The sequence below is a fragment of the Aythya ferina genome, assembly GCF_964211825.1.
Source record: "Aythya ferina genome assembly, chromosome: 1".
Taxonomy (NCBI): Eukaryota; Metazoa; Chordata; class Aves; order Anseriformes; family Anatidae; genus Aythya; species Aythya ferina.
In genome coordinates, this window is record NC_140296.1 from 164,015,466 (window position 1) to 164,042,082 (window position 26,617).

The 26,617-nt window shown below is 52.3% G+C and overlaps 2 protein-coding genes across 2 annotated transcripts in view; one reads left to right on the forward strand and one right to left on the reverse strand.

Annotated features, from left to right (window-relative positions):
- Window positions 1–581: 581 nt before the first annotated feature.
- On the reverse strand, window positions 582–3,521 carry LOC311438710 (uncharacterized protein). The gene is made up of 2 exons (XM_084523454.1): window positions 3,032–3,521; window positions 582–1,371 (listed from the first exon to the last, which is right to left on the reverse strand). Exons 1-2 carry the CDS (start codon window positions 3,375–3,377, stop codon window positions 1,343–1,345), a joined length of 375 nt encoding a protein of 124 aa, XP_084379580.1. The 5' UTR covers window positions 3,378–3,521; the 3' UTR covers window positions 582–1,342.
- The window catches only part of TCF20 (transcription factor 20), a 112,549-nt gene continuing 88,423 nt past the window's right edge, over window positions 2,492–26,617 (forward strand). Inside the window, exons 1-2 of the mRNA XM_084523294.1 lie at window positions 2,492–2,650; window positions 13,153–13,263. The gene's annotated coding sequence lies outside the window, so the exon portion shown is untranslated. The remainder of the gene's footprint in view (window positions 2,651–13,152; window positions 13,264–26,617) is intronic.

Sequence of the window (26,617 nt, forward strand, 5' to 3'; positions counted from 1 at the left end):
CATACTGAGCATCACAGGTTGAAACTCTTTTTCTGGAGAAGGGGAAAAGCTGTTTTTTTTTTTTTTTTTTTTTTTCTTAGGAAGTTTCTGTCCCAAGTGTCAAGAATACAGATTAGCTTTTCTCTGGTTGGGAATGACATATTATAATGTTCCTTTGTGCAGGAGACATCTTTCTACGGGTGGCTCAACACTCTGAAATTAACTTCCCTGGGAAATAAGGTCTATCACAGAAATTGCCATCAGCCTCATTTTCTCTGGTACAAATGCAGAGCAACAAGAATAGAGGAGGGAAAGAAAAGGAAGTCACAAAACCAAAACACTGCTCTGTGCATCATTTTCTTCCTGGGGAGAGAGAATGAGACAAAGAAAAACAAACCCCACACGTGACAGTTGATTAGTTAATGTAGTCCTAGAAGGTACTTGAATATTATGGTTGTGAAAACAGCATAAGAATCGATACAGAATATGTTTTATCTTATTCTATTTTATAGATAAGAGAATCTGGAAGAATCAGAGCAGGCAAGACAGTAAAAGTGTTGTTGTTGTAGCTGTGACGGTCTGAAGATCCTAGGGAAGCAAGGTTTGTGGAGAAAGGTAATATCTTTTATTAGATCAACTGATATAACTGGAAAAAGCAAACAAGCTTTTGGGCTCAGGGTCTCTTTATCAGACCTGACAGAAAGCAGCAAAATTCAAGCTAACTACAGGCTAGATGCAATTGCTCTTAGTTTAATCTAATTATATTAATCAATTTGACCACTTGAGAAAAAAAAAAGGAGCACCTATGGAGTGCAAAAGGGTGTGAGCAGCAGTGACTGACAAGCTGCTAGTTCTCTGCTGGACCACTAGCAAAGAAAGGGTTGTTTGTGTGGGTTACAATGGGAGAGGTCAGCAGGGAGGCTGCAGTGGGCTAGGAAAGCAACACCTCTGTTAAACCCATGAGTTTTAGTATCCAGGGGCTGACAAGTTTAAATTATGAGATTTATCTTCTGGGAGTATTTTGCAGGTCTCCTTTGGGATAAGGATTGAGGGGCGAGGGTTGTTATTTTCCGACACAACATTCTGCTAATGATGAGCTTGTGTTTCTGTCCTTTATTGGCTGCCTGTGCGCACTCATTCTAAGCTGGCAATTACTCGTTTTCACTCACATGGTTTCTGGGGGGGGTATCTCATCTGCTGAAGGAAGTGATGAGCTGTAGAGATTTGGGACGGCTATGCGCAGGAACAAAGAATTTCGGTGGTTTTGCTGTGGGAAGGAGGGCATTGATTATGCCGTCTGTGGAGCGGCGCTGGCGTATTTCATGTTTGATGCTCTGGCGGGATCTGGTTCTATTTCATGTTTTCATCTGCAGATTTGCTTCCTGTAATGAGCTGGGAAAGGGAGAGGCTGAAGGTTAGGAGGAGAGGCAGTGGGGAAAAAATCTTTCAAATGGAGATCGCCATTTAAAAGATTAATTTATGTGTGGATTTTAACATGTAATACTATCGCTATCAGGGAAATGTGGTCGCGGGAGGGGGGAATGTTACAGTAGACTCTAAAATTAAGAGCAGAAAAGCAAATTGGCAGCGAGCTGATGTGGTCAGAGACTTTGCCAGACCTTTTTAACACTGGTCGCATTGGACAAACACCACATAAAATTTGATTCCCTGAAAAAAAGGACTTTCTAAAAGTGCTCTGGCTGCTGTTGCGCCTTTATCGCAGTAGGCACGTAGGCGTTGTGCCAAAGCGTGACCTTGCTGGCAGAGCAACCAGCGCTCCCCTCGGAGCAGGTGGAGGAGTCTTGGCAGGGCTGGCCAAGTCTCACAGCTCCTTGGTGTGCTTTGGGGGGCCGCTGAGCCCCTCAGCTTTACTGGGGTGGTTTTAGGGCCTGAGAGCTCTGGCAGAGGCTCTGGCTCGTGGGGTGCCGTGTTGTGGTGCCTAGAAAGCTGGCCTTGGTGTAACTGCAGCCACGGGGATGGAGCTGAGGGGAAGCTGCTCGTTGTGTCTGTGGCTGTACTCGATGAAGGGTTCCCATTTTTCTGAGCTGTGTCTATCTGAACACGCAGCGCGTGCTCCCCGTGTGCTTGGCAGCGCGCTGTGCTTTGGGCACGCCGGCCTTTTGGGGCGCGGGGAGCCGCAGAGGAGCCCCAAACCCCAAACCCCCCGACCCCCAACCCCCCTCTCCAAAATCACACACACACAAAAAAAAGGAGCCGGCACAAGGGCGAGCAACTCCCCCGGGGCTCTGCCACCCGGCCCGGCCGGGGGAGCGGCGCCAGGCCCTGAGGCACGGGGCCGGGCCCGGCCCTGCCCCGCCGCCGGAGCCCGCCCCCGAGCCCCGCTGCGCTCCGCGGCCCCGCCGCGGGACCCTCCCCGCCCGCCGCTCCTCCTCCACCGCCGGCAGCCACCTCGAAGGGCGGGCGGGGAGGGAGGGAGGGAAGGAGGGGAGAAATAAATAATAAATAAATAAAGCTAAAAAAAAAAAAAAAAAAAAAGGGAAAGAAAAAAAAAAAAAAAAGCCGACACCCCCGGCGGGTCACATGACGTGAGAGGATCCGTGCCCCGCTCCCCGCCGCGCAACAAAGAGCCGGGAGCCGGGAGCCGGGAGCCCCGCGGGCCGGGCCGGGCCGGGCCGTGCCGCCATGGCACGGTGAGGGGCGGCCCCGCCAGGTGAGCGGGGGGACGGGGACGGGGGCGGCGGGGACGGGTCTGGGGCCGGGGGCGGGGGCGGGTCCCCCCCTTCCCCCCGCGGGAGGTGACTTTTTATTCCCTTCCCTTCCACCCCCCCCTCCCTGGGTTTGTTGTGGGTTTGGGGAGGGCAGCCGCGAAACCATCCCCCCCCCAACCGTATCCCCCATATCCCCCATATCCCCCATATCTATGGGGGCCCCACGCGCGCTGTGGGGTGCCTCGGCCACGGGCTCCGTGGGTGTCCCGGCCCCCTTGCTCCGCCGCTTGCTTCCTTCCCCACCCGTGGATGCTTTATGGCGAGCGCCGTGCAGCCCCGTGCCTCGCTGCCCCCTCCCCGCATGCCCCCCAGCCCACCCTGACCTTTTGGGATGAGCGTTGGGGTGATCCCACGTCCTGCTAAGGCACCGTCCCGGCACCGGCTGCCTTTTCCCTGGGACGGACGTGCCCGCCGGGACCGTGACTGGAAGTTGTGGACGGTGCCCGTGGGTGACACGCGGGTGACGCCGTCCTCCGGCGACAAAGGCTCGGGGCCGGAGACCCTGCTGGGAGCGGAGACAGTGGCGCGGCCGGAGCTGGCGTCGGAGGCCGGCTGCTTGTTGGTGGTGGTGGTGGTGGTGTTGTCGTTCTCCTTTTTCCATTTCCTCCTCGGCCCGTGACCCTCGCTGCCGTGATACTGAAATAATCCACGCCTGAGCTCGGCCAGCATCTTCCTCGTGCGCGGGGCGGCCGCGTGCCCCGGCTCCGTCCAGCTGGGAGTGCCCCTGGGACGGTGGCTTCCTTCCAGCGCTTATCTTGGCTTGTGGGGACCGGGGAGAAACCGCGGCTCCCTTCCAGGGGAAGGCGCTGGGCTGGCCGTGCTGGTGCTAACTAACGCTCTTTAAATCAGAATTCAAAACAAGCGAAGCTAAGGGGCGAGGAGGAGCAAGCCACCGCTGTCCCCTGCGTGCCCAGTGCCTCCGAGGGCAGGACCAAGCCCTGCTGATGCTGCCCTGTTCAGGGCCAGGGCGTCCAGCGCTCGGGGACTGAGAGCTGGCCACTTCGTGCTGCCCATGCTCTGGGACTTGCTTGGGGTGGCTCTGGGGTCCTCAGCAGCACTCTGCAGGGTGGCCCCGATGTGCAGGGTTATGCACTTCTTCGTGCAGGCTTGGGCCTCGAGTTTATTTGTAATGGAAGCTACAAATCTTACCCAGTGTGACTTCAGTTATAGCAGTAAATGCTCCAAACTTGGGGCAAAACGGTGAGCAGGGAATACTGATTGTGAAGGCTTGTTTTTTTCCCCCAGCCCTTCTTTATCTACAGTACCTATCCTGGCTCCCTTCCCTCTGCAGGCTGTTTCTTGGTCGGGGGGGAGGGATGGACCAGGGGAGAATGTGTCAATAGCCAGCTCAGCTTCTGCTGATTAGCACTGAAAATATGACTGTTTTTAATGTAAGCAGCTGTGCCACAAGGGCCTGGACTGGGATCCTGACAGTTTGCTTCGTGTGGGTCATTAGCTGCCATGGAAGACTAATGGCTGTGGCTGCCAGCTTGTGTCCTTACAAAATAAGGAGGAAAGGTTGGTTTTTCCCCTAGACGGGGCGAGAGGTTTGAAGTGAAGATTAGTTTGTCTGTCCCTTCCCTTTAAAAAAAAAAAAAAAAAAAAAAAAGCACAGTACATTTTTGAAACTGAGTCATCGGGTAGAATTTATTTCAAGTATTTTTAAGCTATTGTGAATTTGATGCACTTTGGCCATATGCTCGCTGGAAACTGCAAGACAGCCTCGCTCAGGTTTGCTCTGTCTGGGCTCAGAAAGGTAATGAGGGAGCCTCTGGCTGTGCGCCTTTCATATCTGGGCAGGCCAGAAGGGGCTTGAAAGGGCAGGGACGACGGCCCGGAGACAGCCTGCCTGCAGAGGTGGTAGAGGAGCGGTGCAAACTCTCCAGCCCTGTCTTCAAGCCCTTGAAGGGTGAGCTGGCAGTGGGCAGGAGCAGGGGGGATGCTGTGCTCAGCCTTCCCATCCCTCCGAGCTCCACTTCTGCAGCGGGGCATCGCGGGGTCCGGTGCGTGGTGTGCGTGGCCCCCCCGGGATCGCTCTCTGTCGCAGAAGTCATAGCGGAGACGCGCGGCTTCGGGAGCGGTTATTAGTGTCGGATGACCTGGCTGGGATTGTGTAATGACACCGAGGAAGAGATAAAAGGTTTTATATCCTACAAACTTGGTTCTCGCTTCAGGGTGAGCTGCAAGGCTTTTGAAAATGCGCGAGTTTGACGGCTCGCTGGTAGCTGCAAATAGGTGCAAACGTTAATCGCTTGAAACAAGTCCTTAAAAATAAGAACAAACACAGTTGTAGACTATAGGCAGGAAAGTGAAAAGAAGAGCTAATTACTTTTTTTTTTTTGTATATTTTTTTAAATGACGTCTAATCCTGCGTGTATGGTTCTGCGAGTGACCCAGCAGCTCCAGCAGTTTATTCATTTATTTAAAACAGCTTTGTAGTTCACCTTGAAAACCACTTCCTGCCATATGGTTATATTATTTCCCTATGCCACATTTTTTGCTAATTATCAAGACCATTTGCTTTAAAATAGGTGTTTTTAATTTCACAGCCTTGTCTGCCTCTCCTGCTTGATCCTGCCCTGGAGTCAAGAGGCTGTGTCTGTTCATTCTCCATGGCAACGGGCTGTGATTTACTTATTTCAATTTAATTAAAAAGCAGCTATCAAATTCTAGGCATCTTATATGTTCCTTATATTAGAAAAATATCAGCGGCTCAGTCTCTGCCGCAGATCTCCCGGGCTCAGAAATGAAATTCTCAGCCTGAGCCCATCCTACCTCCTCCGGTCCATCCCCTTTGGAAGAGTTTGGGAGAAGGAAGGGTGCTGGGGCCTGGCTGGAGGTTGAGGGGATGGGATGGTGGTTGTCGAGGAGGTCCAGTTGTGGAGGTCTGGACATGGGGGTCTGGTCATGGAGGTTTGTACTCCAGCAGGCCATCTCTCCTGTTCTGCAGCTGCTGGGAGGTCTTGGGGCTTGCTGGGGTAGTGTGGGCACCCCAGGCCATGTCTGGAAGGGGCACACAGGCTGTGATGTCTGTGTGTGGAGTCCTTGCTGGGGCAGGTGCCTCCTGCAGCGGCTGCATCTTCGCAGCCGCTTTCCACGGTAGTGCTGGGCTGCGATGGCGTTGTGGGACCGGGTGGAATAGGCACCAACTTCTGTACTTGCTGCAGTGAAAATGCAGGAAATGGCAGCCGTGATAGAAATGGGTTGACATTTACCAGCTCTCCCTGTGTGAGAGATCTTACACTTCCAAATCTCTTGTGTCGGCTTTATTTCAGTTGGTTTTTGGGCCTTCTTGACACCTATCTGTTCTTTGATGCGTGCACGATACGGCTTCTGGTTTTAAGCTAGTCAAGTAGAGAAGCCCCCAGTGCCCCATTGGTTTAAGCATGCTTGGCATTCATATGCAGGCTAGAAACGAATTTAATCCTAAATCAGTTTTCCAAGGGCTGTGGTTGTACAAAAACCAGCCCGTGTCAGTCAGGGATATGGAAACTCGTAGCTGTTGGCTGAAGAGGGGAAGGTGTCAAGACAGGACCGCTGGGGTGGATGGAGGAGGGTGGATTTACTGACCCGGCAGTGTTAGGTTTGCTAGCAAACGTGATTAAGGAGTGCCAAAATTAACACTGCTTTTGCCTCTGGCACCGGTGCCCTGCTCTGTCACAGCGCCGAGACCCCTGAGGCCTGTGCAGGTGACTGAGGCCGCCGCTGGCCTGTGCGTGGAGCTGTGGAGGGAGGCGAGCTGGCCGTGTGTGGTTATTACACCTGAAGGAGCAGTTAGCCTCACAAGAGTGCCTCTGCTTTTTATTTTTTTTTTCCTCTCTTTGGCGGTGCTACTCCCAGCGCTTTTTCCAAGTCGCGGGTGGCGATTTTAGCAGCAGGCCCAGGTCCTGTGGAAGCCCGTGAGGCCGTGACGAAGCGCTGGGCTCTCTTCTGGCTGGTGTATTTCCGCTGGCAAAGCAATACACACAGAGTTTCTAGCTGCAAATCCTCTGCTCCTGGCCATTGTGCATGAACCTAATAAAAACTGAATAAAACCAAAAGGCAGCACCCCAAAGCAGGCTTTTATTTGTTGCTGCACCTCAGCAGATAGGTTAAGGAATTGACATCCCACTGGTGACATCCCTAACCCTTCATTGCTGGTTTTACTGGCATGCAGGCATGATCTGTGTTCTTTAAGGGTCTGTCTGCTCCTCTTCCTTACCCAGCTTTGAAGCAGACCTCGCTGATATTAATTTCTGTGTAGACTGTATCCTCCTCATCTATAAAATAAAGGGAATGCTTCATACAAGCAGCTGTGAAGTTGCATTTATTGTCTGTAAATTGCTTTTAGTAATTGAGCTGAGGAGGTGGAAGGGAAGAAAGACTGAAGTAATATGAGCTTGATTTTATTTTTTTTTAAATCGAAGAGAACTGCATTATTTTGTTGATCTGATGTAGAAGGAAAGAAAAATGCTTTAGCACAAGCACCCTGAAACTAATTGTTAAATTTGTAATGGAAACAGACGTTTCTGAGCATAGTGATGAAGGCAGCCATCTTGTTTGATATTAGGAGCCCAATTTAAAAAGAGGCAGAATTATTATTGGAGATCCTGCAGTACCACCCATATTTTTATCTGGTTTGGGTCTGCTCAGTTTTAATGTCAGTCTTTTACCTTCATGGCTGCCTTCGCCATCCAGTTCAGGAACGCTACTGGTAGGTAGAGCCTAGTAACAGGTAAAACTTCATGTTTTAGGGTTATTAGCAAACATATCTATTGCAGGCTTTGTGACTCGACCGCTTCTGTTGTGCTGGCTGGTGTCCTTGCCTGGTGGCACCACAGCTTCGTGCAGGGCAGGGTGGGTTTTGTTGCTGTGGCTGAACCAGGCTGGTTGCTGGCTCTGTCCAGGAGGGGTGGTCGTGCCTTGCCTTGTGCTGCTCTGGTGCTGCACGGGTTTAGTTTGTGCAGCTTTCAGAAACCTGACTTGGCTGAAAATATTTAGGAAAAAAAAAAAAAAAAAAAGAGCTGAACCTGCTCACCAGGTTCAGGCTAGTACCAGAGCTGCTGTGAGGGAGGGGCGAGATTTGTGTTGCCAGAAGTGAAAAGTAGGGAATGAAAGAAAGGTGGAAGTGGGGCCCCCCTCTTTTGGCAGCGGTGAACTGTTAGCCTGGTTCAGCTGTAATGTGAAACCTCGCCCTCAATCTTCCTTCTGCTCCCTCCCTTCCCCTCGCTCCTCTCATTCTTTCTCTGGGATCAACTCGTGTGTGCTTCCAGATGCTGATCCCATTTCCAAGCTGTGCTTTCCAAAGGGAACAGGAAAAGGTTGAGTTTCACCACCTCCCCAGGAGAAGAGCCCGCTGCTGTTAGGGTAGTTGCTAACAGACAGAGCCTAAGGATATGAGAGGGCTTAGAGAACAGTAGCTGTAGCCCTCCCCTAGGAGAGGGCAGCCGTGGGCTGTGGAAGAGCATCACTGTGTGTGGCGATGGTGCTGCTCAGGCAGAGCTGGTGGGACCAGGCAGTCCCTGAGGTCTGGGATGAATGGCAAGGGCAGGGTGATGTCTGGAGAGCTTTCTGCACGTCTGTGGTGAGCCAGGTCTGCAGATGGGTACCACGCTGCCAGAAAAACACCCCTCCATCTTTCAAACATCAACCATGGTTGCCCCAGAGGCTCTAATCATTTTCAGGCGCCAGCAGGTACTGGGAAAGCCTCGCGCGATGCTGCTGAGGCAGCTCAGAACAGTGTTGTCGTGCTCTGGGGATGAAACCAGGGGTGAGCAGAAGCTCAGACATCAGCCTGCTTGGGTGACCTCGGCGGGGTTCCTTCAGCACGGGGCTTTGGTAGCAGCAGGGGATGCAGCTGGGCTGCACGTGTATGTGTAGGGCAGTAGGCAAAGCTCCTTGGGAAGGGGCCAAGGAGAACTTTGCTTCCACTGAATGATGCGAACAGTATTTCTGCCTCAGCTTTGCTTTTGTTTTTGGTGTTTCTGCCTCATCCCTCACTGATGGCAGGGAAGCGGCATGTGTGGCCCACGTGTGTACTTAGCAGGGGAACAGCGCGGGTCAGGGCGCGCGTTGGGGAGGTGAGATGGAGGCGCCTCGTGGCCTTTGGTGATTGCTTTATGACTAAAGGAGCAGATACGTGTCCGTCTACTGAATTTTATAAAGTGTGGAGGTGAAGATGATGCCACTAAAGAGTTGTTTGCCAAAAGCAGCAGGGTGCAGGGTGCCCATGTGTGCATGGACCGACTGAAGGAGGGACAGGTTGCAACTGGTGTGTTGCACATGTTGGAGATGTTTGTGCGGCCATTTCCTAACAGAAATAGGGAGGGATGGGGGAATTTGCTCCAACTTGAGAGTTGTTAAAGACTTGTTTCCTGCTGCTGTTTTCTTTTTTTTTTTTTTTTTCTTTAAGCATTTAAGCCTAAAATTCTTCTCATTGGAATTTGAAGACATTATGGGAAGAGAAGGATTATTGTGGGGTTGCGTTGCTTTACATGGGAAGATTATACACTGGGTGGCTGTTACAGTGGGTTTGTTCCAGGGATGGAATGAATAAAGGAAAGAAGCAGTGTATTGATATCAAATAATGGTGCCACTGGATATGCTGAGCACAGAGTGCCTTTGTTTTCAAGGATATATTTTTATAAATCTGACACGCTCGTAAGCCAGCTGCACAATTAAGAACAAACAAAAAAACCCCACCCCACATTTAGAGGAGTGGGGCAGCAGAGAAAACGCTGTAAGTAACCTCATTGCGAGGTATGTTTTTCTTCCACCCCCTTGCGTGCAGACTCGGGGAAGATGCTGGTGAAGGAGCTGGATATTTGGGGTCTTAGGAGCTGCCATTGATCTGGCTGATGCAGTGGGTATCGGGTGGGGGTTGTGTGCAGGTGTGGAGGCTGCTTGTGCCTTCATCTCTGCAGTCTGTTGTTTTTTGTTTTTTTTTGTTTTTTTTATACCTTCTGGATAGAGATATGTATCCTGGCACTTTTGCCTTCCACCTACATCTCTTTCTCATCTCTTGTAAATACTTGCTGATTTTTGTTGCTGTTCTGGCAAATCTTTCCATTGTACTTGTCATGGGTGACTCTCTGGTGCTGCTCAGCCTGGCTCGTGATCATGGGTGTTTCTGCATGCCAGCCTTCTCCTGCATCTTTCTGCTGAGTTTTCATCATATCTGTCCAGTTTTGGGCCTCTGTGGTTCCGGTGGTTGCTCTGGTGCAGGTGAAGGCACCGCAGCTGACTCCAGCAATGCTCCAGTTGCCTTGCACATGGTGGCAAAATGCAGGAGAGGAGCAGCCGTGTTTGAAGCTGCCGTGTCCTCGCTTTGGAAATGCTGAGGGTGTCTTAGAGCTCACGTGCAAGACTGCAGTAATCAAATAGTGTTGGGGGAACAGAGGGAGGAGAGCACGCGGCGGCCACTTCGGGTAGATAGCAAAGAGAGGGTGTTACGGTGCCAGCAGAAGACATCCTTCTGTGGTGGTTCCCAGCCAGGAAATGCCTAAAAAAAGCTGTCCCTGAGGGTGAGAGGAAAGCCCGCTAGGTCTGTGCTGTAATTAATTGCCCAGATATCACTGGAGGAGCAGCTTGGAGGAGGGAGTTCATGCATGAGCCGGGTGTGGTGTAGAGAGGGAAATGGGAATTTCCTGACTCTTGTTTGCGAAGCTTCAAGTGTAGAAGGAATTTCAGCCATAATAGGTGGAAAGAAGGGCTAAAATTAATAGGTAGTTCCATCTTCTTTTGCACTGCATGCTCCTGGCTAGTGTTAGTTGAGCATCACCTGAAGCAGCGCAGAGCCTGCCTGGGACCTGAAGACATTAAGCAGAGAGAAGGAGTGAATCTGATTAGCCCTGCTCTTCGTGCATTAAGCAGAAAGACCGAGCGAGATGTGATTGCAAACAGATAATAGCAGCGTGCTCATGCGGCACCGCCGTGACCCAGCGTATGGGGTGATGGATCTAACCACGCGATGGAGTCATTTCGTGTAACACAAGGCGCTTGTTTTTACCTTGCAGTTTCTCTTGGACTTTCTCACCGCCCTGCTCGTTGCTGACTGCCATTTTGAGCTCGGCCCCCTGCAAAGTGTCCTGTTGAGCGCCCTGGGTGCCGACTGTGGCTCTTGTAGCCAGAGGGCAGGAGGGAAGGGGAGCCGAGGCTGGAAAGCCTGAGCCATTTCCCCTCATATTTCCAGGAATAATGGGAGTCGCAGCTGCTGCTCTTGCCGTGCTGGGAGGTATGAGGGCTTCTGTGGTCTGTGAGCTCTCTGAAAGCGCAAGTGTTAGGGTTTGCTGGAGGAAGGTGCTATGACCTTAAAGCCCAGGCGTCTCTCAGTGCTGCTTATAAATTATAAATAAAAGCTGGCTTTGCTCTGCTGCAGGCCTTCGTGCCCGCTAAGGGCTGCTACACCAGCTGCTTTCTCGGCGCGCTAGCAGCGATCCCAGAGGTTTCTCTCCAGAAGGATCCAGGCCACGGCACACCTGCGCCCTGCTTTGAGTCAGCGGGTGCCTCAGCAGCCCGGGAGGCTGGGGACTGGGTGTAGCCTTGCCCCGCAGGCGGGTGTTTTTGCCTCGACATGAGCTTTTCCTTAGGCTCTGGGCTCTTCCCGTTCTTCCCCGTCATCCTGTTCCCTCACAAAGCCCTTCTGGTGCTATCGCCTCGCTGGCCTTGTGAAGGGGATTCCTGCTGGAGCTCCTCCGGGCGCACAGTGCCCTGCGGGCGGGTGAGCTGCTTCCAGCCCCAGGCTGCTCCTCCTCGGGGGAGAGCTGGTGGGGGCTGCAGTCAGGGGGCTGAAGCAAAATGTAAAAGACGTGGGCAGAGCAGAGCTCGCCGTGAAATGTCTGAACAGAGCAGCGCGTGTGGGGCGCTCAAGTGCATCTGTTTGTGTTTTAGGGCCCGGCGGGGCAGGGTGTGCTGTGGTCCTGCGACCTTCTCTCAAACAGCCTTTCCTGCCCGTGGGGGGACTTCCATGTCCTTCCCCGCGACCTCCCCGGGGCAGCTCCTAGCGCTGAGCCCAGGCTGAGGTCCCAGCGGGTGCGACCGGCCTCCTCCATGCCCAAACACACGGGAGGTGCCGCCTTTGGCACCCTCTAAATCCAGCCAGAGGCATCCTCGTGAAGGCCAGGCCTTGTTGGTGGCATGGACTGGTCCCTCGCTGCCCTAGCGGTGTCACCTCAGCACACAGCTTCTGGTGGTCCCCGGCTGTCTGGGGGGTGACTGCCCGCAGCACGGGGTGCCAGGAGGAGGAGGAGGTGTCGGCAGTCAGGAAAAACGTGTCGGGTACCGGAGAGGGTAATGAACATCTCCTCTCACCGCTCTCCCCATGCATCAAAGCACACTTTAAAAAAAAAAAAAAAAGGAGAGACAGAGAGAGAGCGCGTTCATCTTTGACCCCCATTAATGGCTGGCTCGGTCTGTGTACGAGTTTTACGAGCCTGCTGCTGCTCCCACAGAGTTTAATTATTTAGCGTGTGAGGCAGAGGCTCGTGCTCTCCCCGCTGAAGTCCCAGGGTTCAGGGCCTGCTGGCAGGCCGGCGGGGCTGCTCGCAGAGGCAGTCGGGCTGGGCATGGCGCCTTGTGCTCCACAGATCCTAATGGACGTGTGAGCTGCAGCCATACAGCCCCGGTGGGGCCGGCAGGCTGTCCTGCAGTGTTGGAACAGGAAAATCCCTCCTGGGGTTGTGCTGCCTCGTACCGTGGCTGGTCCTGAGGGCTTGCGGTGCTCATCAGCACTGAGGTGAAGCTGGTGCAAGGCTGTTAGTGGGGGCTTGTTTCAGAGCAGGAGTGGTTGATGTTGCTGGGTCTAGGTTTGGCTGGTAGCAAAACGAATTCACGGGCAGGCTGGGAAGCCTCGTTTAACGTGGCGGGCTCCCGCTGCCTTTCCCTTAGCAAGCCCACTGCTGATGGAAGTGCTAATTGCAGCAGGCACCTGGCAGGAGGATCGCCTGGCGTGCCACTGCTCCTGAGGGCTGAGCTCCTCATGCGTGCTGGGGCTCGCTCTGCACTGCCTGCTGCCATTCCTTGCCCCCGAGCTCAGGGACCACTCGAACCTTCGCCTCTCACATCCTCTCTCCTGCCCCCTCCTGCCTCATCTCCCCTTTTCTGCCACCGCAGGAGCCAGCACACTCTCTTGCTTGCATGCCGATGGGCTCCTGTGCCATCCCTATTTGCCGTGTTTTGTCTCTTCCCACCCCTTCCCCTCTTCCTATTTTGTTCCCCTTGGTACGGGACTGATGTTTCATGCCGTGGTGGGAGCCCGGGTTGGGCTGAGGTGGCAGAAAGAGGGCGGAGGGAAGGAAGGGGCTTGCACTGGTAGATGGCAATTTCTGCCACCAACTAATTCTTTAATCTGTTGGTAATTACAGACCTAGCTACATCAGCTGGATCTGCTAGACAAATGCCAGGTGCTCTGTGTCCTGTCTCCATATTCTATTCTGTTGTTTGTTTTTTTTTCCCTGAAAATTAATAGGATTCTGCCCATTGATGATTAAAACATCGCCTGGAGTTTTGGAATGGATCGGATGTGTCAGTCAGATGCTACCACATTGCGCCCGAAGAGAGGAATGCCATCCAGCTGGGGGTAGGATCCGTTTCTTCTTTCCTCCCATCATTGTTTAGAGTTACTGAAAACCTTCTTGTTATTTTTTTTTTTTGGGTTTTGTTTTTTAAAGCAGGGATTTTTACTGGAAAATGCTAGCTTTTAAAATGGATTACTTTATTGTTGGAAAAATTGCTGCTTTCTCTTTTTTCTTGGTATGGAGTAATGTCGTGCATCTAATTTTCAAACTGCGATCAGTAAGCTTGAATCTTCCTGGGGTTTTGGCAAAGAAAAAATTTCAAATATTGTTGGAGGGAATTTTTGTGCTTTAAATGAAAAGCAAATCTATTCTGGTTACTAAGAGATAAAAATAATTTAGCTTTTTGGAAAAAAAAAATGTCAAAGTTCAGTTCATTTGTCCCAGTTCTAGAAATCAATGTAAAATGGACCAATACCCCTCCATAAGCCATTCTCCTTGCAACAGGGGAGAGGAAGGAGAAAGCCATCTGTAGGAAGCCGCATCTTTTTATACGCTGCTTTACAGGTTGTTGGCTGCTGTGGCAGCAGGTAGAGCGTGAAACCTGGAAGGAGATAAAAGGTCTGGGAGAACGGGAAGCCGGAGCCTCGCGCGCTTACAGCATGGGGTCCCTCCAGCCCGAGCAGCAAACCAAAGTGGCTTTTTGGCTCCCTTCCACGTGGTAGCGTGCAGTGCCCATTATCCCCGACTGGCACGGCGCTCGGCTGTCTCAGCAGAGTGGCTGCAGAGACAAAACACTCCTCCAGCTCTCAGAAGCAGGGTGGGCTGCCCTGGTCAGGAAGGAGAAGCGTGTTAGGGTTTGTGTCTGGAAATAACGTCTCTCCCGTGGCACTCGCTTGAAATGCAGAGTTCCTGGTGTTCCGTGTTGCTTTCCCATTCTCGTTGAAATTCCTTTTGCCTCAGAAAGGAAGGGTCTTAAAACAGGGTTTCGATAGAGCTCGCTGCAGAATGATTCTCTCCTCCTCGGTATGTAAGCTTCCTGAATGAATGATTTTGAAGTAATGTAATATTTCCCTGCAGGGCCTGCCTCTCTTAAGTCTTTAGACTGTCACGGCAACAGTGAGACTACGAGTGCAATATTAATAATTTATGTGTGTCCCTCATTTTGGACTGTTGTCAGTCCTTTCAGCCTCGGCAGGCTGGGGGAGATGAGAAAAGCGTGTCTCTGCTTTGCTGCAATTCTCTCTGCATATCTTCTCAGGGTAGGCAAAGGCTTTCAGTCTCCAGAGAGCGTCTATCTGGAACCTTTTAGCAGTGCTAAATTTACAGAAATAATACCAGAAAATAGCCTGGCGGTGTCTCGTTTCAGTGATCTCTGCGTCCAGTTGTACTGCTTACATTGGACTCTGCAGCAAGGGTGGTTCAGATGCTGGTGAGCTTTGCCTGCTTGCAGACGGTGAGGGAGAGGTGACGCCTTTATGGGTCCCTCCTGGGTGATGAATCCAGCCAGGGTTTTGCTGTGCATGTGTGTGCAATCAATCCCAAATGTTTCTATGCTGCACGCACATAGCTTCCTTCAAAACTGGGCTTCGTGTCCTTGATTCTCCCCCTCGCTCTTTTTTTAAAGGGAGGGAGATGGTCAGAGGGCTTGTGTGTTTCCTGAGCGGGTCTTGCTTGAGGCGAGGAGCAGAGGACTCTGAGCACAATGCAAACAGGTCTTCAGAAACGAGGCTGATGAGAGGATGTCACCAGAGGATTTGGTCGGTTCACATACAAACTGCTAGCACGTCTGTGCTTGTGCTGCATTCTGGAGTTCAGTGTTGCAGCCTTTTGCTTTGTGTTAGCTGTTGCCTGAACGCATTTCAGCTCGATGGTCTGCTGGGCACTTCTCCTTCACATCCCGTTGGAAGGGCTGTGCTGTATTTTGGGGGGTTTTGAAGGTGTAGTGTGCGTGCACTGGTTGATTGGTGTTCCAGCAAGTATTCCTGCAGGTGCTGAGCAGTTTGGGGCAGAGCAGTTTCCTTGGAGAGGTATGTAGCAAGCAGGTGAGTAGTTTGCAAGAAGTGGGAGAATCAGCTCTGATCTGATGGTGGTCCAAGATTGTTGATTCACTGCAAGGAATCGGTGACTTGGTTTCTGCGCTGCGGATGGACTGACGGATGGACGGGACTTTCTAGCAGAGGAGAATGTTCTGCAAAGAATTTGAGGCGTATCTTAAACCTGAAACAGTTTGGCTGAAGACACACAGATTTCTAGAATAATTGTTGGGGAAAAATGAATGTTTTTAGTTTTTTATTTTTTTTTTTACTGGATTGCATTGTTTAAAATTCCGTTTTTGAACATCTTGGCTTGGAGAGAAGTTTGGCTCAAAAATTGCTGTGTGTGTGCAGCAGGATCTGCGGAAAGATTAATGGATAAGAAGAAACTTGGTCTAATTGTTTTGTGTTGGGCTCATTAAAATACCTTTTCATTTGAGATTTGAATTTTTTGCCGTAGTTTGTACCTTTGTAGTTCAAAAATACCCTCCTCCCAGATTCTCTGTATTAAGTCTTCCTGAGAGCTTGTATGTTCAGTTTGAAGAAAACAAGACGTAACTAAGTTAAGATTTCTTGAACCTAAATTAGAATACTTAAATTGCAAATCCAATTGGCTTGGCTGCTGGTGAATGGTGATAGCTCAGAAAGAAACTAAGATGTTGTCTTGGACTTCAGATGGTTTCAGCAATGAGATTTTTTTTTTTTCTTTTTTTCCAGTTGATAAGGGGGTAGAGCCTCACTCCTGGCTCTGCACTTGTGTACTTCATCTAAAATACCTGTGCATTTGTAACAAAGGACTTTTTTGCAAAGCAGCACTGATTTCTTCTGCAAAACAGAAAATGGGGAAGCTGAATGGAAGAGTGTTTTGTTTTTTTTTCTCTTTTTCTTCCTTTTTTCTCCCTCCTCTTTACGAGAAGTTACTTTAAATAGGGAGCTGTTCAGCAGGTTGCAACCAGAATTCTATAATAAGATCTCTGTTCGCTCTCCCTACTTTTTTCACATGCAAAGTTGTGGCTGTAATTATATGACAGCTGCCCTCTTGGCTGACATGCAGCAGATTGAACTGGGGATCTCCAGAGCTGAAAGTGTGAGCTGCTACTCCATGAGCTAAAGCTCTATAGCTGGAGGCTGTAATGATCTATATCCTTCATGACTGAGTGTAGAAGGGAGCTGCAAAAAGCACTTGCTGAGTTATGGTGAGTACATGGTACTCCCTGGGTATGCTGGAGCCTTTCTTTGAGTGGTTTGTGATAATTGTACAAACTGTTGTGAACTTAGGGGTGCTTTAAAATGGCACTCCATTTTGAAGCCGTTCTGTCTCAAATAAAATATCTTTGCTATATCATGCTAGTCAGGCGCAGGCAGTTGTTGCTGGATGCGTACGTTGTGCTGAGTGGAAGGGATCCTGATATTGCTGAGGTCCTTTAACGCTAATGCAATGTAAATAATTGTTAACAATACTAAACATTGTGTGAAAAATTCCACAGTGCTGGTGGTGTTCAAACAAATTTACCTCTGTGCTTCGCCGTAACAATAGGTTTTTCATAGATGGCACAGTGGAAGCGTTGTCAAAACAAAGGAAGGAGAAGCTGGAGTTGTTGGAATCTCTCCGGTTTCCCAAGGACCAGGAAAACCTGAGCAGTGCCAGAGTGTGTCAGGCTGAGGCAAAATGAAGGGAAGCAGAACCATATGGAGCTTCGTGAGTAGTGTGAGCCCGTGGGTAGCTCCTGCAACCAGTGTTGTGGGAGAGGGGGAAGTGTGTTACAAGTTGAGACATTAATTTTGAACTTTGCGATGTTCTTAACACCTCCTTCCCTGCCCCTCCCCAAATTAAAAAAAAAAAAAGAGATAGTGTTCTGCTAGGTTTAAATGTGGGCATAGTATGGATTCCTGTGAAACTGTACAGTTCAAAACCCAAGCTGATCTTTCCCCTATTTAAAAAAAAAATATGTTGGTAGGACGGTAGCATAAAACACCTCGGTGACCTGATGTAGGGTCAAAAGACCCATCCCGTCCACTGCGTGACGTGGCCCAGGCTAACATGATGCAGTTTGTGGGGCAGCCTTGCAGGAGGCAGCGCTGGCAGAGCCTGGGGTGGGTGGGAGGATGCTTTAGGGACACGGAGGGGATTTAGGTGGGTGTTGCTCCTGAGTGGGGCATCTGGTGGTGTCTGCCCGCTGCCTCCTCCTCCTCCCGCAGGCATTGCTGCCTGTGTCGGCGGCAGGCAGCGCTCCCTGGCTGCATCCCCGCCGTCCCGAGCACCGCTTCCACAGACAGTCACAGAAGCATGGAGCTGGGAACCCACATCAAGGGCCTGGGTCACAACGCGAGGCATGCTAGCCTCCTGGAGCAGGATTTCAAGAATGGAGGCTGCTGGCAAGGCAGCGAGTACAAGCTGATGCAGCATTCATGTGTGTGTCTACCTTGGATGGAGCCAAGTCCAAGGAATCTGTTACAACACAGCTCTCCCCTGACCTAATTGCATTGCTGTCAAACTCCAGAGCCCGGCTGAGACACCAGCATATCCCTGCCGTTATGTTAAAGCAGGGCTCTGTGTCTCTTTTACACCACGGTGTTTGTGCTGCCTGTGTTGAAGTGGGTCAGAGCGTCACCCAGCCAAGCCGTTCCGTGGCGAGGCTGTAGGGGTGCCAACCGTGAGGCTCGGTGGTGGAGCTCGTTGGCTTTGGGACGAGTAGGAGAAGAGTCTGCCGTGCTCTCTGTGCCAGGGGTGGAACCATCAGGTTGTGGTGGCTGGCTGGGAGAGGATGGATGGGCTTCCTGGGGAGGGCCCACAGCGCCACAACCATTCTCTGTAGTAATAGTCTGCTTGCACTAGATTTATTTATTTTTTACATACTTTTTCTCCCCCCTCTTTAGCACACAGATGTTGTTTTACACCTGTGAACTTCACTTGCTGTCTTCCAAAACCTCTTTCTTTGTTGCCACTTCCTGAAGTCCTTTGGTTCCTCACATGCCCTTTCCAAGGCAGGATGAGTAGAACGGGTTTCGGTGCTGCAGAGGTGGGTATATCTGATTGGTATCGCATCGCTCTCAAATCGGAGCTGTTTCTGACCTGTTCCTAGTACGGTCAGACATTTTGCTTACCCTCCTGTGTGCCTCTGTGATATCGGGAGACCTCATTATGTGATGTGTCTGTCTGTGTACAGAATGGATGTAATTACTGCAGAGCTGGGGGGTGCATGGGCTGTGCAGACGATGACCTGTTAAACCATTCACAGCTGGATCGGTTATAAACTTCAGAGATCTGAAGTAGCTTCCTCACTGCTTCCCCTGGTGCCTTCCCCTGCCGCAGGCCGGTCTCTCTGCATCCCCATCCCGTCTCTGTGTCACCCGGTTCGTCTCCTGGCTCCCTCCTGCCCCTCACTGCTCTGCTGGGAGTTATTTCTGTGGTGCCCACGTGCAGTCCCCGCTCCTCAGCTTGCCGTCCTCCTCCTTGCTGCTCAGGATGAGCACCTTTCAGCTGTGCTTTACTTATGTGGCTCTTCTGCACAGCTCTGCTTTCCCTTGTTCTGCTGCTTCCTCCAGAGAGATCGTTTTTGCCTTCCCCGTTCCCAAGGGGGAAATAAACTTATGTCTCAGCTGGAGGTGCATAAAACACGGCCACGCTGTCACCAGACTTTATTTTTACATCCTGTTCAGCTCGGGTCACCTCTTTCCAGTTAGTCACTAGCGAAGCATCCCGCCTCCCTGCCCTCTGTTCCTGTGGGGTCTGTGCACCCTGCCTTGCTCTCCCGGGGCGAGGTGGCGAGCCTGGGGGCTCTGGGGGTGCACTTTTATGCATGTTTCTCCTGGCAGCCCCTGCTCCAGCTCCTGAGCCGCTCGTTCAGCGGTGCCCGTGCAGCCAGATGAATGCGCTGCCCCGCGCTGGCCCGGAGCAGGGGGTTGGTGTGGATTAAAGCAGTTGGGGCGGCGAGGAAAGCCGCTTAGCCCAGAGAGATACTTGAGAAACAACACTTTAAGGGTAAGGACGCTTTGCCTTGAAAGCCCTCCGACAAACACCCCTCTGGCTTAGAAATCCCTGGGTTTAATGCTGAGTCGCCGCCTCCCATCCTTCAAGCCCTTGTCCCAAAACAGCACCCGGCTGCATTGCTGCCACGTTGCTGCTGTGTCGCTGTGTTAATCTGGGAAATGCAGCGTGGCCCTGGGTGCCAGCACGAAACCCCACATGTCCCTGCCCCGCTGCCACGAGGGGCTCCGTGTCCCTCCTCGCCGGCTCCTCCGCTCTGCCCTCACGCACCCGTCCCTGCCTTCCCCGCCTGTGCGCTCCCAGCTCCGTGCTGTCCTGGCTTTAATTTTTGTTTAAGATCTTCGTTCCTTTAATGACAGCGGGAGCCCAGGGCTGTTCTCTGTGGGGGCTGTGGTGCGCGGCTGTGCTCGAGGTAATGAGACTTGATGAAAACCTCTTGTTACTGTGGCAAGATTTCTTCCTTCTCCGCATTTAAGGAAAGGGGAGTGGGGGGGGGGGGGGGGGGAGAAAAGAAAAAGTGACAGCCCCTGCTGGGTATGTTAATATATTTTTAATGGCTTGCATGTGGCTAGCTGAAGACTTATTTGTCCAGCCCGCGAGGGAAGCGGAGCAGGGCCGTGTCCTCCTGCACCCTCGGCTGCGCTCGGCCCGGAGAGGCGGCGTGAGGGGGGCTGGAGGAAAATGTCACCGAAATCCTGATGGTACGGATGGGATCTGCTGGACAGAGAGGGGGGCTGGCCGCGGGAGGGAGGAGATTGGATCCTGGGTGCCTTCTTCCACCCCCTCCCCAAATCTTCCTTGCGTTCCGGAATGTTCCACCGCCTGCCAGCGTCAGGAGAGCGACCGTCTGAGGCGGTGGTACCTCCAGCGGGGGAGAGCTTTTCCCGCCATAATTGCTGCTTTTCTGAGGAGAAACAAAAGGGTTTACGCTGGGGGCAGGGGCTGGGGAGGGAGGGGGCCTGCTGGGCCGCGGGCACCTTCCCTCCAGGCCTCTTCTCCTTCACGTGCCCGTGGTGCTGGAAAACGTCCTGCTGTCACTTAGCTGCCCTGTCCTGGTGGCCACATCTCCGGGTGTTCCTGAGGCAGGACCCCAGCAGCTGCATTTGTCTTTATATTTGGGGGGGGAAATTAAAAATTTGGCTGTCTGTCTAATTTTGGTGCCAGGGGATGGTGCTAGACTGGCAACTCGAGGGACGTCCTTTGTAGCCCGCCCCTGCCAACGTACCAGATTGCTGACTCCGAGCCAGAGCGTCCCCTCGGATTGTGAGTAGCACAAAAACAGTTTGTGGGAGATCTCTGAGGAGCCCGACAGCTCCCGTGCGTCGCAGAAGGCTGGAAGCACATATGGTGAGCCACCAGCATCCGACGGAGAGGACGGCAGCTTGGTAGCCTGCGCTGACCGCAGTGCTTTGCCGCTCTGACCGTACCCGTACTTAGATTTTAATTAACTTTCAGCTGATTTCGGGAAAACCTAGTAGTTGTAGCAGGGATGCATTCGCATTCTGTGTGAATCTGTCCACTCAGGGTTTTAATGCCATCTGACCCACCTGCTTAAAGAACTTCAGCGTGACTTCCTTGCGGGTCCCCGTGCAGGCAAGCCCTAGTTTTCTGCAGGCGTCCACTGCTTTCTTAACCCAGTTTTCCAGCTGGGCTGAAGTTGCTGACGGCATCGTGACTTATTCGAGAGCATGAGTGAATGTGAATTGGCACAAAATCAAACCCAGAGACCCACCAGGCTCCCAGCCCTGTAAATTCTGGATTGTTGGAGCCCTACTTTCCTTGAGTAGCCAACAATAACAGGCAACTAATATGGTCACAGAGTATTATTTTTACTCAAGCCTCTTGGACTGATAATATGATTATAAAACAGTTGGGAGGTTTTTGTTTGTCTCCTTAAGTGTACTTTCTAGTGCAGTGTCCAGATTAGTTTTAAAGATGACCCAAAAAGAGTTTGTTTCACGTGGGGCTTGTACCAATTTATTTCCCCCCAACCCGGCCATGATGGATTTAAAAAATGGTACTGTCATCAAGCCTGATGTATCTAAGTCTCCAATAAAGAGTAATGTGTGCTCTGTGTTTTGTTTTTTTCTTTTAGTTAGAGAAGTGCTGCTGAGGTATAACGGATGTTTCTGTGAGCTCTAATGCTTTAATTGTAGGTAAGAGAGTTTTCTGTCTACTGGCTGTCTTCAGATTAAAACAACTGAATAAATAAAAGTCTTTATATAGGTACTAGTAAAAGTACGTGAAGACCAACCAGAATTTGTCAGGGGCTGAATAAAATCCCATTTTCTTTCAACATCACGGCTTTCAGTTTCTTGCCGTTAAGGACATCATCATTTCTTGGTCCTCTGATTGTGATAGCTGTTCAGCCTAGAAAAACCTCGTATCTCTAGATGGGAAAGACAGGGCAGGTAAAGGAAATGGCCATCCTTCTGTTGTTGTTTTTGTAGTTCTTTATGTAGTGCTTTTAAAAATAAAATCCCCAAACCAACCAAACAAAAAAACAAATCACAAAATCACAGGTAGTCTTCACCTGTTCTTAATTTTTAGGATTATTTTAAGGTCAGCTCTGGCAGTCTCATGAGTTGTGTCCCCTGGCTCGTGGGGGCTGAGCAGCGGCTGGCTCCCCGCTCACGGAGCTGCTGCTGGAGTGACATTGTCAAAAGCAAGAGCAGATTTTAAGCAGGCCCTTCCTCGCGTTCCTGAATAATGTACCGGGCTATTAAACTAAATGAAATTTAACCAATCACCTTGGTCTCCCGTTTGTAGCCAGAGGGGCTGGCCTCGAGCATCAGGTATGAATTACCTATGCGCCCTGCAACCACAACTTCGAATCCCGGCAGGCCTGACTTAGCCCCGTGTGCTGTGGTCGATAAATTGACTTCCATGCAGCTTATTATGTGGGGCTCTTTCAGATGTGACCTTATTAAAACCTTGAGTCCTCTCTGGACATTAACAATCCCATAGCTGTTTCCCTAAGTAGTGGGGAGGGCGTTGCTGCAGTGTCCTTGACAAAATCTCTTTCTTCCCCAAAATCTCTGTTGAGAAGGGCACGTGCTGGTCGTCTGCTGAGCCTCGGCCGTGGCTGCAGCACTGCTGAGCGAGCGGAGGGGCATCAGGAGCGTGTGTCAGCCTCGTGCTCGTGTAAGGGCTAAGGCTGCCGGCCAGCGAGCTCTTTCCCGGACAGGTAGTTGTGTGCTATCCTCGATTGCATTGCACTGACACCTCTGTGCTCAGATGGGAGTTTAGGATGGCTGTGAGATCTTTAATGTGTTGAGGACAAAACTGACTTGCCACAGACGTGTGGGAGCGACCCGGCATCCCAGGATGAGGCTGAAGTTGGAGCCTGCTCTTTCCTCCCCTGCTTCTCAGCCTCCTGATAAAGCTGGAGGTTTCTGCCAGTGTCAGGTCTCTGCTCCTGCTTGCCTATCAGCCTTCTTTTTTTTTTTCCCTGGTCCTTTTAATCCACACTCAGAGCATCCTGGGTGGCGTGCAAGTGGAGAAAAGGTCTTTGTACCTGAATTTGGCTCTTTTGTCAGGGGAGAAGAGCAGAGGAGTGCTCAGGGCAGCAGCCTGCTGGCTTTGCTGCTCCTGTTTGGATGCTTTGCCAGCTGTAAAACAGGGCTGTGGTGACCTGTGGGGCTGGAAGATGTGTTCCTAGGGGCTGCAAAGCGCTCTCCACCAGGAGAAGGAAAGGCTGGGGACTGCCGGCTGCGGAGCTGCCCCTGCCCTGTAGTAGCAAAGTGGAATTGGCACCTTGGGCTTTGCTGGGAAGCAGAGGGCGAGAGCTAATAAAAGCTCAGTTTCTAATCTGTTTTGGGGGAAACTCAGAGCAGCAGCAGAAGTGCTGGAGCTGCTGATCTACAGATTGCTGTGGCTTGGCTTGGTCTCGTTTCCCATTATAATGATTTTCTGTGAGCGCGCGTGTGTGTGTGCGCGTTAATGAAAGCTTTGGTTCGGTGCAAGCTGTTATTACTGGACCGTGATTCCTTGGTCTCTTTCACAAGCAAGTGGGTTTTCCCAGTGTCCTGCCTCTCCGTACGCACACGCATGCACATGTGTGTGCACTTTGGGATCCTTCAGGACGGAAAGTGCAGTGGAAATGTAAAATACTGTAATTATGTGCAGCGAGCATTTCTATTTTCGCTCTGCAGTCAGCTTGGCAAGTGGAGCTCGGTGTCTGGGCAGTCTCATATCTGATCTGATCTATTTGTCTGTGCTTTTTTGCATTGCGGTTTACAGCTCAGCAATTGAAACCTTCAAGATCGCTTAAAGACGGGACGGGAGCGTGCTCGCACCGAGCTTGGCCAAGGCCGTTTCTCCGCGTGCGAGATCACGGGCCCGGCGCGACTTGACAGTGCCCCCTTTTAAATCTGCCGCTGGGCTCCTGCGGGGCGGGGGCGAGGAGGTAATGTATGGGCCTGCCAGGAACAGAGGCAGCGCTGTGTGCTCCCCCGCGGCTCGGCGGCAGTAGCTCACTGCCTGACCCCGTTAGCAGAGCCGCTCTGTCATCGCCGGCGAGGCAGGTGCGCGGCCGGGCAGGGACCCGCACGAGGAGCGCCGAGCGGGGGGACGCGGCGGCTGCCATGCGGGGAAAGATCAGACGGCGCCAGGGAGGAAGAGGTGGTGGTAAAATAATGATAACGGTAGTAAAAAATCCGAGTCTTCCCTTCCCTCTAGGTCCCCTGGAGGCGGCAGCTTCGGACTTGCGGGTCCGAGGGACTCCGCTCGGCGCCGCAGAGGGAGGTGCAGGCTCCCAGGTGCGTGTGTCTCTCCGGGTGACCCCGTGGCTGGTGGTGCTCCGGGAAGCCGCGCTGCCACCAGAGCCTCTCCCGGATGGGATGCAAAGCCGAGGCCTCGATCCATGGTTTGTTAAAGATCCCCCTGCACTTTTCACCAGATTAGGGGAAAATAACCTCAGCGTCCTGGCCCGATTCCAGTTCATTACTTTCTGCCCATCTAAAATTTCCCCTTCCCCTCCCCCTGCCGCTTATCCTGGAGAAGTTATCATTTGCTTCCTCTCCTAATGACTCACGGGTAATGCTGCTGGCACACAACCCATGCTTTATTTCATCCCAGCGACGAGGGAGTGATCCCTGCGATTCGGGGTCTTCGGGCTGAAAGGGGTGCTATGGAAACACGGAGGTGTTGGGAGCACACGTGCAGACACAAAGGCACGGTTGGTTACCGTTCCCTTCGGTTGCTGTTTCGGAACAGGTAAACAGGCTTCCCAGCCGCATCTTCCAGCTCCATCCAGATCATAAATGCGCGTGTGTCTTCTCTCTGTGTGTGTGTGTGTGTGTGTGTGTGCACGCAAGCCGGTCTCTCCCCCCCTTCCGTCTTGGAACAAGAAGAATGTGTCAAGCCCTCTGGCTGCAATCCAGGACTCTCCGTGGAACTATAAATCGACCCGTCAGGGAGGGGGAAAGAGATTAACGTTGGCCGTCTTCATTAGTGAGTCCCCAGAGGAAACTGGGGCTGCCATGAGCCGTGAATGAGACCAGCTGAGAGAGAGAGGGGGAGCTTGCGGTTTTTATCACTGCCTCCAGAGACCCTGGAGGAGTGGAGGAAAGGAGCGTGATAGGGATGGGAGGATGTACAATGAGGGGAGCCGGAGCTTTCCAGCGCCGGCGCTCGCTCCCTCATTGGAGGGCAGGGAGCTGCCTGCCGCTCCGCCGCGCCAATCCCTGACCCGCGAGCCCATGTGTGCGGCTGGAGCACTTGGCATGCTAATTGGGAGCAGAGAGGAGCGAGCCCGGTGGCAGTGCCGTGCCCTGCCATGCTAAACAAGTGCCAGTAATTGCAGGCGAGGTACTAACGTTATGTCACATTTCTCACGGAACCGGGGAAGTGCATTTCGCGCGAGCAGCGTTAATTCTTCCTGGGTGTGTGTGTGCTTAATTCCCTGCCCCCCTCTCCCTCCCAGAAAGTGATTCTTTCCTCTGCTCCAGCCTCACTTGTGCGATGATTTTTGGCAATTAGCTGCCGCTCTGAGCTTCAAACACCAGGCTTGCTTCCTCGCTCCGTTTGTGGTACCTGTTTGCACTGCAGCCTCGTGCAAACACACACGCGCGTGCTAATTGCCGTGCTCCCGAGCCGAACGAGGGAACGGCGGCGGCGAGCGCAGCTCGTAACGTTTCGGGTTCCCTTGTGAAGTCCCCGCGAGCCCGGATTGTGGTGGTGCTCCTACCAGCGAAATCTGGTTTAAGCTGGTAGCCGTCTTCCCCCCCCGCTCCTTGCAGTGAGTGACGCAGGCTCGACAGCTCCAGATAGCGATGCTCTTTATTTGCGGAGCCAGCACCGTGGCACCGCCAGCTCCCGCCGGGGCTCCTCGCCGTGACCTGAGGGGACCGGGGAAGGGGGAGGCCTCTCGGCTCCTCGTCACCTCCGCGGCACGGCAGCGAGACAGCCAATTAGTGTCAGCGGCGGCGGTGGCTCTTGCTGATGGGGACGCCGACCTGGCTAAGATGCGAGCTGAGATGTTGTCTGCCTTCTGCTCTGCCTCCCCGCGGCTCCCTGGGGTCGGGGAGCTGCACTCAGAGCAGGGTGGCCCCGGGGAATTGCGGCCCCGTGCACGGGTGCCCACAGCCGCTCCGGTTGCTGGAGGTGCGAGGGGCTTTCGGTGAAGGTCCGCATTCACCGCTCTGCCCGTGCTGCCCTCCTCTCCCTCCTCTCCTCTCCACGGTGGTTTTGTTCTGCTGCTGCTTTTCCCCTCTGTTCCCCAGCTCGCTGCGAGCCCAGCTTCCCATGTCCCACCTACCTTGCCATCCGCAGTCCTTTGCAAGCCCCCGGGCAAGGCTTTGCCTTTGCCTTCCCGTGCCGCACCGGCGTGCAGGCGCCTCTGCTGTGCAATTTGGCAGCTTCTTGATATTGTTTCCTAACTGGCACTTGCAGCACAGTTGTGCCTCCTGGTTCTAGGCATTTAGCATTTACTCAGTTAATTGGTGCCCCTTGGTAGCAAGTAAAAGCAGCAATCCATTTTTCTGACATGATAGAAGATGTTTTTTTAACATTTTCTGTCGGAAAGACCATCCCGTAGCTGTTAGGTCCCTAGCATCAGGAGCTGACAGGCAGAAATGGGTGAACAATTAAATATACTTGGAGTGGAAACGTGGGCAGGAGGGAGAACGGAAGTCTGGGGGAAAGGATGGCGTTACTGGTGCTGGAGAGTGGCATTTCGGGTGAGCCAGGCTCCTAAAGCAGCGGGATCCCCAAAGGCAAGGGCTCCTGCTTCCTAGGTCCCTTCTACACCTGTTAGTGCTGTAGCTGAGGAGCACGCATTATGTTTCTCATCACCTCGGAAGGAGAAGAAATAAGCGACGATGAGGAGAAGGGTGAGTGCCTTACGGTGTCACAACACAACACCAGCTCTGGTGGCACTAATGACCGGGCTGA